This window comes from Rhea pennata, chromosome 3 (assembly GCF_028389875.1).
Source record: "Rhea pennata isolate bPtePen1 chromosome 3, bPtePen1.pri, whole genome shotgun sequence".
Classification (NCBI taxonomy): domain Eukaryota; kingdom Metazoa; phylum Chordata; class Aves; order Rheiformes; family Rheidae; genus Rhea; species Rhea pennata.
Window position 1 is genome coordinate 124,543,059 of NC_084665.1, and position 18,013 is coordinate 124,561,071.

An 18,013-nucleotide genomic window follows, 5' to 3' on the forward strand; every position below is an offset into this window, starting at 1 on the left:
GTTTTTCCATAGGATGTCTTCAATTTCTCATGTGAACAGTTTCTGCTTATGCTACTAAAGAAGCGGCCTGCCTTCAAGACTGAATGCTGATAAAGCCACAAAGTCGGTAGAAATTAAGCAAACTGTATTTCATAGTAATAAGAAGGAATGAAAATTAAAATGAATTGCTCAGTGAAGAATCAGTAATTTAATACGTGATACAGAAATACCAAATATTTAAAAAAATAATTTTTCAATACATCTCTACTTGTTATTAAAAGCAGAATTTCCAAATGCAGGGACCCTCTTTTCTTGGTACTTATTTGTATGAATTAAACCTTTCTCTCATCCAGGTCTTTTCTTTTAGAGAATGGATTTGGTTACCTTTGTTTATGCTAAATACAACCTAATACTATAAGCAGGATCATCCATTTGAATGAACTATACTCTTTTTCTCATTAAAGGCAATGGAGTGTTTTGGAGTAAAATGAATGTCGGCAAAAAACACAAATTCTAACCAAGAATAGTTCTAATGGATAATAGTTCTTATTATCTCCTGATACTCTTTGAAAACTATACATTTCAGGTAGTACTGTTTATCTTCTGGTTCAATTAATAGTAAGGCAGTTCAAAATGTTGGTCCGGTTGAGATCACTTGCATGAGCAAGGACTGTGCAGCTATGCTGAGAGCATATGAAACATATGGAAGTACAGAACTTTAAACAATGGTTTTTAGATAACAGTTTTAGAGAAGGAAGAGCTGAGATGTTGAACATGATACATGTCTGGTACCCAAATGCCAAATTTCAACTAAGAATCTCCACTATACTTCCAGAGGACTATGCAGATAAAATATGGACGTTAGCCTACAGCTCTCTCTGATGTGAGTAACTTAACTGCAGTTAGTCCTCCTGCGTGTATGAGAAAAGTGAGATAAAATCTGTTTTTGTGAAAGTTATTGTCATTCAGGAGATGGATAGCCAGGCAGGGAAGAGTCCGAGCCTGTTACTTTATTTCAGTTTTGCATTGGCAGGTAGCAGGGCAGTTCACTTTAACAGAGTTAAAGGTACATCCAAAAGATTTTGCCAAGTTAGGACAGTTGCCATAAGCATCCACATACTTGCAAGGGTTGGCTGAAAGAGAATCAAAACATAAAATTAATCATAAATTGGAAACTTTCTCCTTTCAGAATAATTTTTCATCAGCATTTTTTTTGTATATTTTTTTTCCTCTTTGTTGTCATTTACCCCACAACAGCATCCAAAACCTTTGACCACACATGAAATATTCTTAGCTCTTTCAAGGTTTCCCATTGAAATTACAAGGTGTTTTGAAGCTTTCTTCTCTGCACTACAGTTCATGATGAGAATTAGTCCAAATACATAACAGAAGTTAGATTTGAAGGTAAGTTTTATATTAATGGCGTCCAAACCATCTGCCTTTATTTTCTTTTAGAATTCATGTGCAAAAAAAAAGTGTGATCCAAATTTACTAATCTCTTATTCTGTCAAGTTTGATGCTATTGCTACCTGATCAATGACTGCTGTTCAAAGAAAGAAGAGAGAAAGATCAGAAAGTCTTCTGCTTCCCTATTACTGCCTGAATTCAAGAAGCAGAATTGCCTCTCCTGGGTGTGGAAAAGCATATGGACTGCAGTTAGAGGTCTGAAATTCAGATTTTCCTGCTACTATCTGTATAAATATATCTTTAACCTCATGGCAACCAATGGATCTTATTGCGCTACGAAATATTTATGAGAGTTTCCACACTGAGACCAAAACATTGTTATTTTTAATGAAGAGATGGAAAATGACCTCTGGAGCTACCTGGGCCATATGAATGTCTTTATATATGTCCTTGGGATGATGAAGTGAAAGGTACCTATATCTCAACATATATCACACAAGCTACTGTCTTAATATTTGCCCATCATTTTACAGATTCATTCTTCTTTTGTTTCACGCAACAAGTTACGCCACTTGGGTAAAACACTTGACATGGTAAAGCCTAGGCCCATCATGTTCCATAAAACAACTGATAAAAAAATAATGGTACGGTAGCCTATGGAACATGAGTACAGATTCATAGCCTCTGCTTTGTGGCCTGATATTTGAACAAATCATTTAAAAAACTTTCCTTTTGCAGAAGCTAATTAATATTTTTTATAAGGTACACCACAATTTAAATGCTTAAAACTTACTGCATAGTCCATTGTCACAGTCATTAGGGCAATCACCACAAGGATTTCCTTCTTTGTAGGGTTTTGCAAGCGAACCTCTTATATTCCCCCTGAAACATCAACGTTACCAGCATAAAGTAGAAAGTCAGTATAAAATACTTAAGGGCAAAATTTAACTATATGGATGCATGCACACATTAATTTGGACTCAGTCCTTGGTTATAGCTAAAACAACTTTTTCTATATTATAATATGAATGTCAAAATTAATTTTAGATTATGTTTAAGAAATCTTCACTCTACCTTAAAATCCTCATTAATGTTTTGTTATTAATGACAAAGTCTAAATTGTACTGCACATAATGATGTGCCTTTCTGAATCAAGACATCAAACAAAATGTGAGAAACAGTCCTTTGTGATTTATCATGATGAAAATTGTGATTGTTAGGTAAAGAAAATTTAATTTGAAAATCAGTGTAACTTTTATGTTTTATGTTTTTATTTGACATTTTTTTTACAAGTGTGCTTTTGTCTTTTCATATTCCAAAAGCTCCTTAGACCTTTATCCCAGCTGTGGGTGATGTGCATTGATACACATTTCCTTGTCTCCTAAGTCATTCTGATAATGTAATAAGGAGTTGCAGTATCAGAATCAATACGTACGCAGGGCAGTACTGGCAGACATAAAAGTATGCATAATTAGCCTTAGGACAGTAAGCAACTGCACATCCAACTTTATAAGACTTGTACCAAACCACCTGCAGATATAAGAATAAAAACCATGGGAGAATGAAAAAAAAAAAGATACATGTGAAAATCATTTAAATACACTGCGTGTTCAAAGAAACATATTGGAACCAAAATTAAGTCACATTATAAACCCTGTATAGTAAAATATAAGTCTCATCTATAATTTTCTTTTACCTGATATATACCCTTAAGGCAAAGAACATTTAGAATATAAAGAGGTTTATATTCAGGAAATGTGATGGACTCTTCATGCCTCAGAACTTCTAAGTTAAACTTTCTGTATAAAATATCTGTCTGCATAAAATGTCTCTATAAAATATGTTTCCAGTCAGTTACAACTGTTGAAGAAATGCGGGAATCATGATGCAAAATTCTGTGTCCTGTGTCAGGTGCGGGTGAACAGAGGAGGGTGTTATCATTACACCCCTTCCAAGAGGGACCTCTGTGAAACAGTGGAACTGTATAGATAATAGCAAAGTTATAAATACTTCCTTTCTGATAGTTTAATAATCCTGTTCTTACAATATCTAAGCACTTTTCAAATACGAAACAGACAAATAAGTCTCTTCCCTCTGTTTCTTCCTGAGGTTTTGGAATACCAATATCTTTACTCTGTGCATGCAGGTGATAATTGTTTGTGAGTCATGTTGTGCATGTGAGTAAGGGTGTGTGTGGTTGGATACCTTAATGGAGGAAAACAAAAACCAAGGTGGTAATGGCAGAATAACAATGTGGCCCTTGTTCTGACACCAATATATCAGAAAGCATGCAGAAAAAAAAATATAATTCAAAACAGCTCAAAATGATAAAGTCTTCTCGTTAGGCCAGATCCAACTGTGCTATACTTGGGAAGACTGCTCATCATTAGTAGTCATATCGGACAAGGAGGACATCTCTCACCACACCTAGCCACAGTCTCCAGGGAATGGGGTGGCTGGGATGACTACATCTCTCTTACCTCTTGTCATAAATCTATGCCTGCCTCCCTGCTGCACAGGAGCATTCCCTAGTGCTAACCCGGACTTGGTGTCATCTAGCTGTGACTTTCTTAAACTAAGGCTTCGACAGCTTCTCTTGTATACTCCCTTAACAAAGCCTGGAATGATATTTAGCCTATTATTTTCATTTACATTCTGTTACTTTGAAATGTTTCTTTCTGTTTTATTAGAATGACACTTCTGTCTCTGGTGTACTTATGCAAGAATCAAAGTTGCTTAGCTAACACACAGATATTTATTTTCTCAGGCTCAAATATGAAAATATTGCATCTACCTGAGTATAATGGCCAACCACAGCACCTGGATGTGTTGCTCCGCTGCCATACTTGAAATCTTTCACCTCATTATACCAGGCCTGAACAACATCTGGCCAGGAGTAAGGGGCTGTTGACATGAAGAGATTTTCACCGCAGGTTATATCTGAAAAGAGAAGGATACTGAGAAATGTAGAAAACAGACACACATGAGGAGAACCAGCAGAAGAATGTATGATTTCAACAGTAGCTCTCACCAAGATGGAATGGTGCTATTTTTTTGTTGTTGTTGTTTTCCCCCCCCTCCAGATCAGTGACTTCAACCTTTGTCAGTACTGAAGTTGTCACCTGGCCAGTTTTCAGCATGACTAACCTGTCTGACTGAGAATTTGGTTGTTGACAGGTCTTCTGCACATCCATAGACACATCTGCACGTGTACACCAAGGATTCATTTGTGGTGACCCTAATTTTGCTATTTCAAATGTAGCAGCTGTAGTCAGTCTTCAGGTCACAGTTCAGTAATCTTGGGGGAAATCCCGACAATTCAAACTTTACTTCTGGTACACAGAAGGGTATCTACACTGTCACATGAATTCACCTACTGTTTTCATCCAGGCAAATCCCATTGTTCCTACTGTTTTCATTCTAGTTGCCAGAGAATTTTTAAATTTTGAGTCTTGTCTTCATTAACAATTATGCTTAGCACTGCTAGTTGGTTTTGAACCTTCATCTTTTGACCCTTCCACCACAGATAGTTTTATTCAGTCCATGGAAGCTGATTTCCATAGTAAACTGGATCTGAATACTCTTCTTTCTGATGGATGTTTGAGGAGAATGTTTTTTTCACCTTCTGAAGTAAATGGGATGTACTTGTAAAATTGATACATTTGAGGTGAGAATTAGATTTAACTTTCCTCACTTACTAGGAAGATTTATATCTAGAATTTTGTCTTCAACCCGTGCACTAGTGAAGTCACAGTGAATATAACAGGTTATCTCAAATACTTAGTCAAGTGGTTTTAAAGATTAAAAAAAAATCTCACAAATTGGTCAGTGCTGTAAACCAGCTGAAATGGTAGAAATGGGAAGTAGTGTCTGAAGAATGGGAATAGGATGAAAAGGGGGAAAAAAAATCCCAAAGTTTTGCATGCCTTTTCTTTCAAAGGTTGGAAATATAGTATAAATTTGATAACTGGACAAACTGGTGACAATACTTCATACAATTTCTATTGAATTTTCTTACAATCTTTTTACACTGATATTTTCAGTGGAATCACTCAGTTCAAATATTGTTTTCTGAGATAATCATTTGAGTAAGCTTTAGGTAGAAGATAAATGCAAGTTTTCAGATACAATATAGCACCATAAATGCTAGGTCAGACAAATCGTATCTTAGAAATGTTTATTTTTTCCATTCAAAGTACAGGAATATACAATGACCAGTTCTGGTTTAGATGTTTATCTTGTGGACATATTGTTAGAAATATGAATCTCATTCTTTAACTAAATTATCAAATTTTTATTAAACTATAAAATTCATTTAGATAACTGAGTAACATATAGTCTCATCTCAGCAGATATGAATCCATGAAGTTGAAAATATATGAACACGTTATTTTATCTTTGTTTTGACATCAGCTAATTTAAAAATCTTATGCCTATAAGCTAGTAACATGGATAACACAAATGATACATTATTCAGTTAGAACTCATAATTTACTTACTGATTTTCCTCATGTCTGCAGGACTGTGCTTTAAAGTACATTGATTTGCCCAAGCTTCAGCATTCTTCGCAACTTCAGGACTCCATTCCTTAATGAAAGGAGAAAATTCTAGCCATTCAGATATATATCACTTAATAACCTCCCATAGAGAAAAAACATTTTGGAAATTATACTTTTAATCAGTAAAAAATCTTGCACAAATCCTTTTTCTACTCCCTTTTCTTAAGGAGGAGGAGCAACTAAATAACTGAGCACCTATGAAAGGACTAGAAACTGTGCAGACTGACAACAAATGTGTCAAAAAAGAAGGAACAACATCATGTTTCTTCCTTTTCCTCTTCATTTTCCTTCAAAAGAAAGAAACATCATTGTTCATATGCTGCAAAAATTGCCAGACCTTTTATCTCATCTTCCAAACATTATATTTCTCTTGGTACTACCTGTGCTTGGTATTTCTAGAACTTCAACATAGGAAAGATTGGGAGAGTGTATTTGCTTCTAACTTAAATAATATGATCTTACCAGTGGTCCTATATCTCTCATAGAGTCTGTTATTCACTGCAAATAGAAATGCAGGTAACTTACCATCTTCAACATGTTGCTGGCAGGCGGGTTGACTCCTCTCCTGAGGGCGTTGTGTTTGTCAACAATCAGCTCTTGCTGATCTGCTTTGCTAGTTGACAGAGCATCAAAACTTACATGTTCCTAAATTGAAAGACCATGTTATATTTCTTATTTATTTGAATGCAACTAAATACTGAGAACTCTCTAGGAAGTGTTAAAATACTAAAATATTAGCATCAACCTAAGTTGGTTCTTGTGGTGAAGAAGGTGCTATAATTTGTTTCCTAGGTCTATCTATGGGTTGTTCCCCAGTGAGCAGCACTTTGAACGATTCCATCACTGAGAGCCTAGCGTTAATAAAAATACCACTGGTTCCTGTATTGCATCTGCCAGTCGACTTCAGATGTCTCGCATATCTTATCTCACGTGACATTAGACTCTTAAATTTAGGCAACGATATCAGACTCAATTTATGATTAATTTCGTTCAGAAAGGTTTTGGGGAAATAGGATCTAAAAAACCAAAATCCTGAGTGTGCTTATGATGTTTTCTTCTTCTTCATTTAAATATGCCTATCAATTTCTGTTTACTGAAGGACATGTATAATCAAAGGATTGTCACAGAGTTCTTGTGATGCTTCCATCAGGAGACCCCACTGCACAAAAAAATAAGGTGTCAATGTTTTTTTCCACTCTTACTGTAACCAACTGTATTTCTCAAACTTTTTTTGTATTTTCCAATAGAAAGAATAACTGTATGAAGAATTTTGCCTCCTCTACACGATCTTTCTCACCAGTTTTCGAGGCTGCACATGGAGAACAGAAATTGAAAAAATCCCATCATGTTTTTAGGTTACTGTTCTCTACAATGTCTTGAGTGTAACAGTTGTTACTGTTATTTTTGTCATACTACGCTTCATACTGATGCATGAATAATTTGATACTTCCTAGAATAAGGTAATTAGTTACCTATTTCCATACATTCATATGGATTTATTGATGTTTATCTTTAGTGGTATGATAGAACTGTGAAAGAAAATCTTCTTTGTAAGCATTTATTTTCACAGGTCATGACAATCCACATTCACCATTATTTTTCATGCAACTGATGTAATTTTAGACACCAGTATTTAAAAGATTTGCTATTTCTTTTTTTTATTCATAAGTCCATAAATGTCATTTAGCTATGAAGTTTTCATCCAGTGATCCCTTACTCTTGTGCCTAGTTCCAGTGAGACTAGTCATGAGCCAAGCACATCATTTGTACTGCCATTTAATGTACTTAAAAGAGCTTCAGTTCTTATAATAGGAGTTCTCTGTGGCATCAGACTTCAAGGATATTGTCTCTCCAAAGCCCAGATATCTAACCAGATAGCCAGATTCAATCAAGCCTCAAATCTGTCAAGGCTAATCCAGATTTTCCAAATTCAAAGCGTGGATCCTACCTTTCCAGTGGACCAAGGCAGCACAGCTATGAGGCACAGGAACACTGCTGACAGAATCATCTCTGAAAAGGGAAGAATTGGGATTTTGTTATATTTTTGCCTTTATGGAGCTTTCATCTCTCTGAACATGTAACACCTCTCTCTCTTGTGTATCACCAGGGGTTTTCTCAAGCAACAAGGTAATGATTTCTTTCTTTCCTCCTTTTCTCTTCCTCTCATTTTTAGAAGTAAAAAAAAAAAAAAAAAAAAAAAAAAAAAAAAAAAAAAAAGAAAAACAGAAAGAAAAAAGAAAAAGGGAAAGAAAATCATTCCTCTCTACTCTACTTTTCAAAATTTCTAGAAACAATATGAATCAATTGCTTTGTATATTTTTGCACTTCCTTGTCAAACCCTGATTTATTCCCTTCATCTGAGTTTACAGTGTAGGACATTTGTGTTTTCCCCCTCTAGAAAGATTTGTTTGCTACAGAACTGCTGGTGAAGTACACTGTTTTTAGTTTGGTTCTGTGTCTGTGTAAATCTGAAACTTTCCCTAGTTGCCACTGCCTGCTTTGATAGGACTGCATTAGTTGAAATGGTAGCTTAGATGTATGTGCAGGCTTCCCCATTTAGGTATTTGAGTCTGAAGTCAAAACTTTTCCTCAAGGACGAGCCCTGGAATATTACTGTGAAGCTTCTTCACATGCCAGCTGGGTCTGAACTGGTTGGACCTGAAACGGATCAGCACTGGCTTCACAGGGAAATTATTTCAGAAAACATTTTTTTCCCTCTCTTTCTCTCTCTCCCTCTCTTTTTTTTTTTTTTTTTAGTATAAAATTCTTGATCAAAAAACAAGTACTGCTGAGTGGATACAGGAATGGGAGCCTTCTCTAACTGAACAAGCAACCATCAGCCTTTGGACTAACCAAGGCTCTGCTTACTTAGGAGACTCAAAGCTTTGAACCGTCTTGCTACAGTGGTCTAAATGGTAATAAGATCATTATATTTGATATCTGATTGCAACCAGCCATAGGAGTTATGTTCAGCTTGTTTCTGCTTAGCTACCTGGGGCAGGCAAGAAGGTGATTTTAGTGGAATTTACTTGTTTTGGCAGTTTTCCCAAACCCCTCTGTGAGAGAATTTTTGGGTCTGTTGCCACAGAAATATGTTATTAACTTAAACTCTAATCTGGCTTTGAGAGGCTGCTAGGTTTAGTTTTAATTTATTGCTGGGGAAAGGTCAATCGGGTTTCCTGGCCTTTCCATATCCAGCAAGGCCACTTTACCTTGAGGCAATGAGTTTATATAAAACACAAGGTGTTCCTGTTCACGGAGAACACACGGGTAAGAATAACTGTCCTTTTCCAAATGTTACATTTTCCTCACCAAATTGCTTACGTGACGCTGGGGGCAATACACAGTTTCCAGCCTGTGGAAAAAGGAGTTTCTCCAGCTCTGCTAAAGACAAAAGCTTCTTTAAAAGAACAGAATATGGGCAGCTGTGGTCATGTCTGCACCAGGAAACTGAACATGCCAGGGCCATCTCTCTAGTCCAGGGGCCAAAAAGGGCAGCCTCCAAAACAAGGTGGCTTCATCCAAGCTTAGGGAAGATACAGTTGGCCTAGGGGAAACCAGTACTGGGAATTATTCAATTAATTAACAGTTTAATGTGGTCGAGTTCCAGTTCTTGGAATTGTTAATGGCACTATTTAATTTAGAGATAATCTGTTCCTTTTTCTGAAACACTCTGGGATCACACAAGTTTTTCTTAGTACCTTTCCTATGCCACTTATTTCTTAGAGCTTTTACAAAGTTTTCAATTTATATAAACTAGGAGTTTAAAGACAAAAGATCGTAATCCCACTAACATGAAAGATTATTCTTTTCCCCTCTTTCTTAATAGAAAGTAAGTAGAGGTGTAGGTTATTTTTAGCTGCATTTAAAATACAAGCAAAAATACATTTTTTCAGTGTAAAATTGATTCTCAAATAAAAAATGAATTTTCTAGCATTAAAATATTTAAAAATAATTTATCTGCCTCTACTGAAAATAACTGTTCTTTGAAATTCTATTTTGCAAACAAAACTGAATTAGTTGACTTAAAAATATAGTAAAAATATTAATCTCCTGGAATATTTTCCATCAATGTAATTAATATATTAATTAAATTAATATAATCGATAATTTAATACATGATACAAATGGCAAAATGCCATTGAAATGCTTTTTAAGAATCTGTGGGTTTCCTGCTCCAAGATACTAATGTACTTTTGGCAGTCCCACAGGTTTCAACCAAATGTTTATAGTTTAAGAGATGTAAATTTAATTGCTCTGCATTAATTTCTAGGCACCGATCCTAAAATCAGTCTCTCCATCCCCTCTTCTTCCTCCCCGTCAAACATAAATCAGGACTTGTGCCAAGTCTTACTGACTTTCCTGCAACTCCATCTGTGTACAGGGACCTGCCACTGAAAGACACTGCTTTAGCATCCCCAGTTTGTCAAACAACTCTTAGCTTGGCGAACTTATGAGAATTTTTTTTCCTTTCCCTCCTTCAAAGGCTTAATCCTCCCCCCGCAAAAAAAAAGTATCCTAAATTTTTCACGCAGCTGAATCCGTATTACAAAAGAGCATCCCCATTAATTTTTATTATCCTTGAAAATGACCTGAAACGGACTAATACAAGCTGTCGTTTCACTTGCGCAGCATTGCTGCATAAGGTCCTACTTAGCAGCCACTTTGTGCAAGAGGAAGGTGGTAATTTCCCAACATTGAAAAGAGGTGATGATAGCTACACACAGCAATAGAGTATACTGAACTGAATATATATTCAGTTCAGTACATTCAGTCTGTCTCTATCTCTTTCTCTGTGTATTTCTAATTTTCTGTCAAGATGCTCCTTTCTCATATACAGGCCACTTTTCATCCATTTTTAATCATTCGTCATTTTTTTCTCCTTATTTTCAGCTTACGTTATGCCACTGCCTATCTACTCCTTACTTTTAACTGAGTAAAATCCTCTTTCTGTGACCCTCCTAACTTGTTCAAGAGACCAGGAGCCTCCAACAATGGGTTAGATTTTAATGCCTGAAAAAAATTGCAATACTTTAAGCAAACAAATCAATGCAAGTTCTACCTTTCGATTCCAGGAAGATCAGAAGTTTCTTCTGTGCCTCTCAGGTGGTTGTGGAAGTGACCGGCTTCCTCACTGGAGCATGATTTATAGCTCCTCTGTTTCCTGATAGGATAAGGTGAGTCAGCGTCACAAGCATTGTAAAATTCATACAGTGACCAGATAGATCAGCGCGTTTGTCATGTGCACATTCTTCCAAGAAGGAGGTTGTTTGCTCCTGTTCCCTTTTTATTTCCTCCTACTTTTTGTTTTGGATCAGATGCAACACTCTGAAATGAGTTTTGTATGTATTTGTCATTACACGTAAAATTTGGAGTGAATGTGAATACCAGGTACAAAGGCTCTCTGCTAATGATTGACGCATCCAGTTATAGTAAAGACTTGAGCTTAATTTTCAGCAATGAAAATTAAGTCAGTTGGCTGCTAAGGTGTCTCTAGACCGACATTGTTGTAACCAAGGTAGAATCTTGCTCACTGATTTTTCTGTGGGAAAAAAGAGAAATCTTAGGCAACTTTTCTGTTCATACTATGGCTTCTTTACATTGCTCCAGTAGTACAACATTCAAAATGCCGAGAGTGTTACTTTAATGGATATTTTCACCCAAGACTGGATGACTGGATAAAAATTAAAAGATTATTGCTTGCACTAATTTTAAAGCACACATAACAGCTTTATTTGGCATTTCCTAGTTACCTAGGTTAAGATGAGAATAGATTGAAATATTACCAGATCAGAGGGGTATTTGTGTGCATTCACTAGGTGTAGTATTAGTTGTTTCTGTCCAAATTCAGTCTCAAGTCATTACTGACCAAAGCAATTGTCATTCTCTGCTTTTATACAAAAATGTGATATTTTTCTATTTAAATTATATTCTTTCCTCTTAGTCTCACAACTCCTACCTTGTGAAATATGACCTTCCAAAACAGTCTTTTGCTTTGTATTACCTAGGAAAACAGTGCATTGGCTATACTGCATGAAATGGTAGTTGTGAGGTTTGTTGTTTCATAATTTTATAGAAAGGAACACGCTCTCAGCAAATTTGTGGTTGACATCAAATTGGAAGGAGCAGTCAATATGCCGGATAATAAGGCTGTCATTCAGAGGGACCTTTGCAATCTGGAGAAATGATCTGACAGAAATGATCTGACAGAAATCAGCTGGCTAGGGACCAATTGGCTAAGAAGCAGCTCTAACAAAATACATTTGAGGGGTTTTGGTGGACAACAAGTTGCATATGAATCAGTAGTACACCCTTGCGACAGTGAAGGCTAACCATGTGCTGTACTGCATTAGCCAGTATGTAGCTAGAGTATTGAAAACAGTGATTATATCCTCCTTTTCAGCATTTGTAAGACTGTATCTGGAGCACTGTGTCCGATTTTGGACTCCTCAGGACAAGACAGTCATTCACAAACTGGAGTGAATCTAGCAAACTGCAACTATGTTGGTTAGAGGAACGATTGAGCCAGACTCTTTTAAGATGCTTACAGTGAGTGGATATGAGGTAAGGGTCAAAATTACAGTTCTGACTTGATATAATAAAAAATGTTTTTATAGTGAACCTTTACAAGCAATACAGCAGGTTGCATAGGCAAGCGGTAGCTTTTACATCCTTGGAGATATTCAGAACTTGACTGGACAAGATGCGGAGCAACCTAATCCAACTTTCAAGCTGACCATGCTTTGAGCATAGGGTGTGACCAGATGAGCTCCAGAGCTTCTTTACAACCAAAAAAATGCTATATGGTTTTATGATTTTGTATTGTTTACTCTGATATAACACAGAAATAGGCTTTACCTTTTGACATATATGAAGATTTAATTAATTACAGTAGGAAACTCTAATTGCTGTTATATGAGAAAGTAAGTGTTATTAGCATAATCCTATAATCATTACTAATGGAAAAGACTGCATTCTTGTCACCTGAGAACCATGGATCTTAAGACTAAAGAGTAATTGTTGTGCTTACGTCATTCATCTCTACATCTAGCACACATTGGGTTCTCTTGAGTCAGCTCCTCATTCAAGTGTAAGAACTGCTTATGAACCTAAGTGTATGATCATAGAATCATAGAATGGTTGAGGTTGGAAGGGACCTCTGGAGATCATGTAGTCCAATCCCCCTACTCAAGCACGGTCACCTAGAGCATGTTGCACAGGATCCTGTCCAGGTGCATTTTGAATATCTGCAGAGAAGGAGACACCACAACCTCTCCGACAACCTGTTCCAGTGCTCTGTCACTCTCACAAGAAAGAAGTTCTTCCTCATATTCAGGAGGAACTTCCTGTGTTTCAGTTTGTGCCTGTTGCCTCTTATCCTGTCGCTTGGCACCACTGAAGACTCCAATATCATCGCCTTGACACTCTACCTTAAGGTATTTATAGACATTGATGAGATCCCCCTTCAGTCTTCTCTTCCCCAGGCTGAACAGGCCCAGCTCTCGCAGCCGTTCCTCATGAGAGAGATGCTCCAGTCCTCTAATCACCTTCATAGCCCTACGTTGGACTCTCTCCAGTAGCATGTCTCTCTTGTACTGGGGAGCCCACAACTGGACACAGGACTCGAGATGAGGCCTCAGCAGGGCTGAGAAGAGGGGCAGGATCACCTCCCTCGACCTGCTGGCAACACTCTTCCTAATGCACCTCAGGAGACAATTGGCCTTCACTGACAAGGACACATTGGTGGCTCATGGTCAACTTTTCATCCACCAGCACTCCCAGGTCCTTCTCTGCAGAGTTGCTCTCCAGAAGGTCAGCCCCCACCTTGTACTGCTGCCTGGGGTTATCTTTCCCTAGGTGCAGGGCTCTGCACTTGCCCTTGTTGAACCTCAGGAGGTTCCTCTCCGCCCAACTCTCCAGCCTGTCCAGGTCTCTCTGAATGGCAGCACAGCCCTCGGTGTGTCAGCCACTCCTCCCAGCTTGGTGTCATCAGCAGCCTTGCTGAGGAGGCACTCTGTCCCCTCATCCAGGTCATTGATGAATAAGTTGAGTAAAACTCTTAGTGTATGTAAATATCTGAGGGGAGAGTATAAAAGAGATGGAGGCAGGCTCTTGTAAGCAATGCCCAATGACAGAACAAGAGGCAACAGGCACAAACTGAAACACAGGAAGTTTTGCCTGAATATGAGGGGGAATTTCTTCACTGTGAGAGTGACAGAGCACTGGAACAGGTTGCCTAGAGAGGCTGTGGTGTCTCCTTCTCTGGAGATATTCAAAACATATCTGGACAGGATCCTGTGCGATGTGTTCTAGGTGACCCTGCTTGAGCAGTGGGGTTGGACTCCAGAGGTCCCTTCCAACCTCAACCATTCTTTGATTCTATGATTCTGTGATTCTGTGAAGGATTCTGTGACTAAGGTCATTAATGAAGATGTTAAAATGTATTGGCCCCAGCATGGACCCCTGGGAGTTCCACTACTGATTGATTTCCATCTGGACTTCAGGCTACCAATGCAGTAATTCAACCAGTTTTAAATCCATTTCTCTGACCACTTATCTTTCCTGTATTTCATTGATTCGTCTATGAGGATGTTATGGAAGACAGTGTCAAAAATCCTGGTAAAGTCAAGAAAAACACCATCTGTTGCTCTCCCCTCATCCACTGAACCAGTCATCTCATGATTTCCCCTTCATGAACCCATGCTGATCAATCCCGTTCTTGCTTTTGGAAAGGGTTTCCAGGTTTACTTCATCAGCTTCCTAAGGTCTGAGGTGAGCCTGACTAGTCTGTAGTTCCCCAGGTCTTCCTTGTGGCTCTTCTTAAAGACAGGGGTGACATTTGTTCTATTGCAATCTTCAGAAAACCACTCTGATCACTATGATTTTTTTAAAGATAATTGAGAATGGCTTCACAGTGACAATGGCCATTTCCCTCAGCACATATGGGTATAGCCAGTCGGGTCGTATGGACCTGTGTATGTCCATGCTATGTAAATATTCCCTAACCTGATCGTTCTCTGATGATCTTTTCTGCTGTCACTTTCTAATTGCTTTATTTGCATATCTTCCACTTGTCTAGTCACTCATGGCTCTTCTTTAAATTCTGGTGTGTAATGTAACCTGTAAAGTTAGGGCAATCTGGAGCGAAGACTACTGTTTTTTTTAGTGAACTATCCCAAGTTTATTCTGCGGGATGCTGTGTATTCCCCCACTCTTGTACTCTTGGCTCAGAGAGCACCAAAAGCACAAGCGAACAAGATGAGGATTGAATTTCTAGTACTACAGTCAGTGTAGTGACCTGCATAGGCTTCACTCAGGAAGCAGTCCGTATTCAAACACTGCAGGATTCCCATAAATAGTGTACTGTGTGCTTCCAGAAGGACCACAAGTTCCTCATATTCTCCAGATGTGGGAGATGACTTACTTTAAGTCCATCAGAGTCTTAAATGGCTGTCTTGTTCTGTTAAATCTATTACGTCCTTGTACTGCTTTGTTCTGAGAATTCATTCAACTATTATGCTTGATTGAAATGCCTTTTTATCACTAATCACAAAATTTAGTATTAAATTTACTTTAAAAGAATTCCTTCATAGTATAGAGAAGCTAATCTAAAATAAAAAGTACAAATAATTAAAAATACTTGTGAAAAAACTAAGAAAGACACTTCAGCTGTTGAATTTCCAGTAAAAGTTCATCTTACTATTTTTTTCCTCTCCTAACAACATATTTTTTTTCTGCCTGACTGCTTATTTTCGTGAAATTTGAGGAAATTAATTTCTTTGATGTCATTCAAGCTAGTCAGGCTCAGCTCCCTTGATTGCAAATGGAGAAAAATGGGCACTTCTAGAATGTGAATCATTGTATCCTGTATCAGTTATTTAAAACAATTACATCCACAAAAGCCTAAAATGACTGTTTTACTTCATTTTCTCTAAATAGAGCCTAGAGCAACTAACTCAGATACAGACTTCTGCACTGTGGATGTCTAAAGGTCAATGCAATAAATCACATCCTCTGAGGAAGAAAAGTGGTCATACACAGAGAGAACATGATTATGTAAACCTCACTACTCTAGTAAATCACATTACATAGCAAGCATTTATAATGGGTCTGCATGTCTGTCATTGATCATATGAATGTAATTCTTTGTCTTTTTTTAAAAAAAAATTCTCTGATGGCTCCCCATAACTCCATCTCATCAGCCATAAGCTACTTGTTTCCAATTTAAATGTGTGTAGAGCCCCTCTGCCTCCTGACAGTTCTTTTTCACCACTCTTCAGATTGCGACTTTGACCTCCTCAGCCATTGGTGCTGACTTTTAGCTTTCAGTTGGTAAATTTTCAGTGTTTTCTGTTTTGTTATGGGAAAGTAGCCTATATATGTCTCCACAACTATCTCTGTAGCCTCCTCTCCATGTGATCCCTTCTTTGCTCTAGTGCCTACAAAACATTTCAGAGAAGTATGTAGCTTCTGAACTCTGACCACAGCCTTGCAAATGGATCAAATCCATTTCATTGTGTCCTTATTATGTCCAATTATTATCTCCATTTATCGATATCTTTCTTTTGTGTTGTCCATTGTTGGATATAAACCCCCTAGGATGAAAAGCATCCTTTTGCTCTCATTTGTACAACATCTTGTAAGATGATATGGAACAAGGTCTTGGAAGTTAACATGGTACAAGCAAATAGCATTGATGTAAGGAATGGTACTTCATATTCTTCTCACTTGTTTCTAGATGTCTATATAATACATATCTAGTATAAGATAGATATCTGGAGTCTGAACAGAATCAATAGAGAGAGAGGCATCTTTCTCTCTTCCTATCTTTGACAGCTGCCATAAGCAAATTAGTCTCTTTCTGTTCCTATTGACTACACAGACAGTCTAGCATAGTCTAGACACTACTTAGGTCACCTCATATATTCTGCAAGAGTGACACAAAAAATCTCATGAATTTTCCTGAAATGATAGATCCTTGCACATCAGTGATTTGGGAACTTGGTCTAGTTGTGCTTAGCCCTGCCTCTCTGTGCAGTACGTAGCAGGAAGTGCAGGTGATTGGATGGCTCTTAAATCAGAGTGTTTGCAGGCTGAGTTTCATTTCTAACTCCATGAGCCTTGTGTGTGCAAGATGCATGGACCTTGCACATGGGTGGAGGAACCGTGGGCATTGAGTATGGAAGCCACACTAAGATGCACACCTGTAGCATGTTCCCAGCATCATTGTTGCTCACTGTTCTGTCAAATATCTTTTTTCCAAATGATATATATTTTTCTCCAAGACATTACATGTAAAAGAGAAAGAAGAGGATAGATTTGTTTTGTGCATGCCCCTGATTTTGTGACCTATATACACTAGCTTAGGACATGAAGCTCTCAGATACCAGCAATTCCACAGGGATGGTATCCCGGTAGCAAAGCTTGGGGGAAACCTCACTGCTCTGACTGGAGGTTGTGGGACAAAGAAGCACAATAACTTCTAGAACATCAGTCTACCACTGAAATATTTCTGTATGTGGGAGAAAGTTCCCAAATATCTGGATATTCTTGAGATTGGGCCAATTTTGTGATTGTAGAAAGAATTACATGAGGATCTGGTGGGGAAAAAAGTCATTATTGATATAGATTAAGATTCCTCTCTGCTAGATTTAGCAATCTAAAACTTAGTGTTAAGTCTTTACAATTGCAGATACTTCCAGGCTTACCCTACATACAGACCAATCTCGGGATGACTTCCCTGCTCACTGACTAAAACAAACACCTAAATTTAGAGATAACGAAACATTTAAGATCAAAATTTCACCTAGAGAGATTCAATCATTTCTATTCAGTAGTTCTGTATTATAGGAGTTGTCTCATTCTCTGTCCGACACAAACTGAAAGCCTGAGTGCTCATCCGAGGTTTCATGCCTGTTACACAAATGGTTCCACAGAAAAAAATGCATTGCTTTTACAGGCCAAAGAGGCATTCTGGCAACTTACCAACTGATATTTTAGACACAATGGGCCACATTCTTTTCTCATGCTCCATATGACTGAAATTATTCGAAGATATAATTTTTTTA

General features: G+C 37.6%; 1 protein-coding gene across 1 annotated transcript; it reads right to left on the reverse strand.

The window, feature by feature from the left end:
- Positions 1-984: 984 nt before the first annotated feature.
- On the reverse strand, positions 985-11,165 carry LOC134138023 (cysteine-rich venom protein-like). The gene is made up of 8 exons (XM_062571210.1): positions 11,008-11,165; positions 7,894-7,955; positions 6,471-6,590; positions 5,886-5,973; positions 4,181-4,326; positions 2,822-2,916; positions 2,180-2,268; positions 985-1,112 (listed from the first exon to the last, which is right to left on the reverse strand). Exons 2-8 carry the CDS (start codon positions 7,951-7,953, stop codon positions 985-987), a joined length of 726 nt encoding a protein of 241 aa, XP_062427194.1. The 5' UTR covers positions 7,954-7,955; positions 11,008-11,165.
- Positions 11,166-18,013: the final 6,848 nt, after the last annotated feature.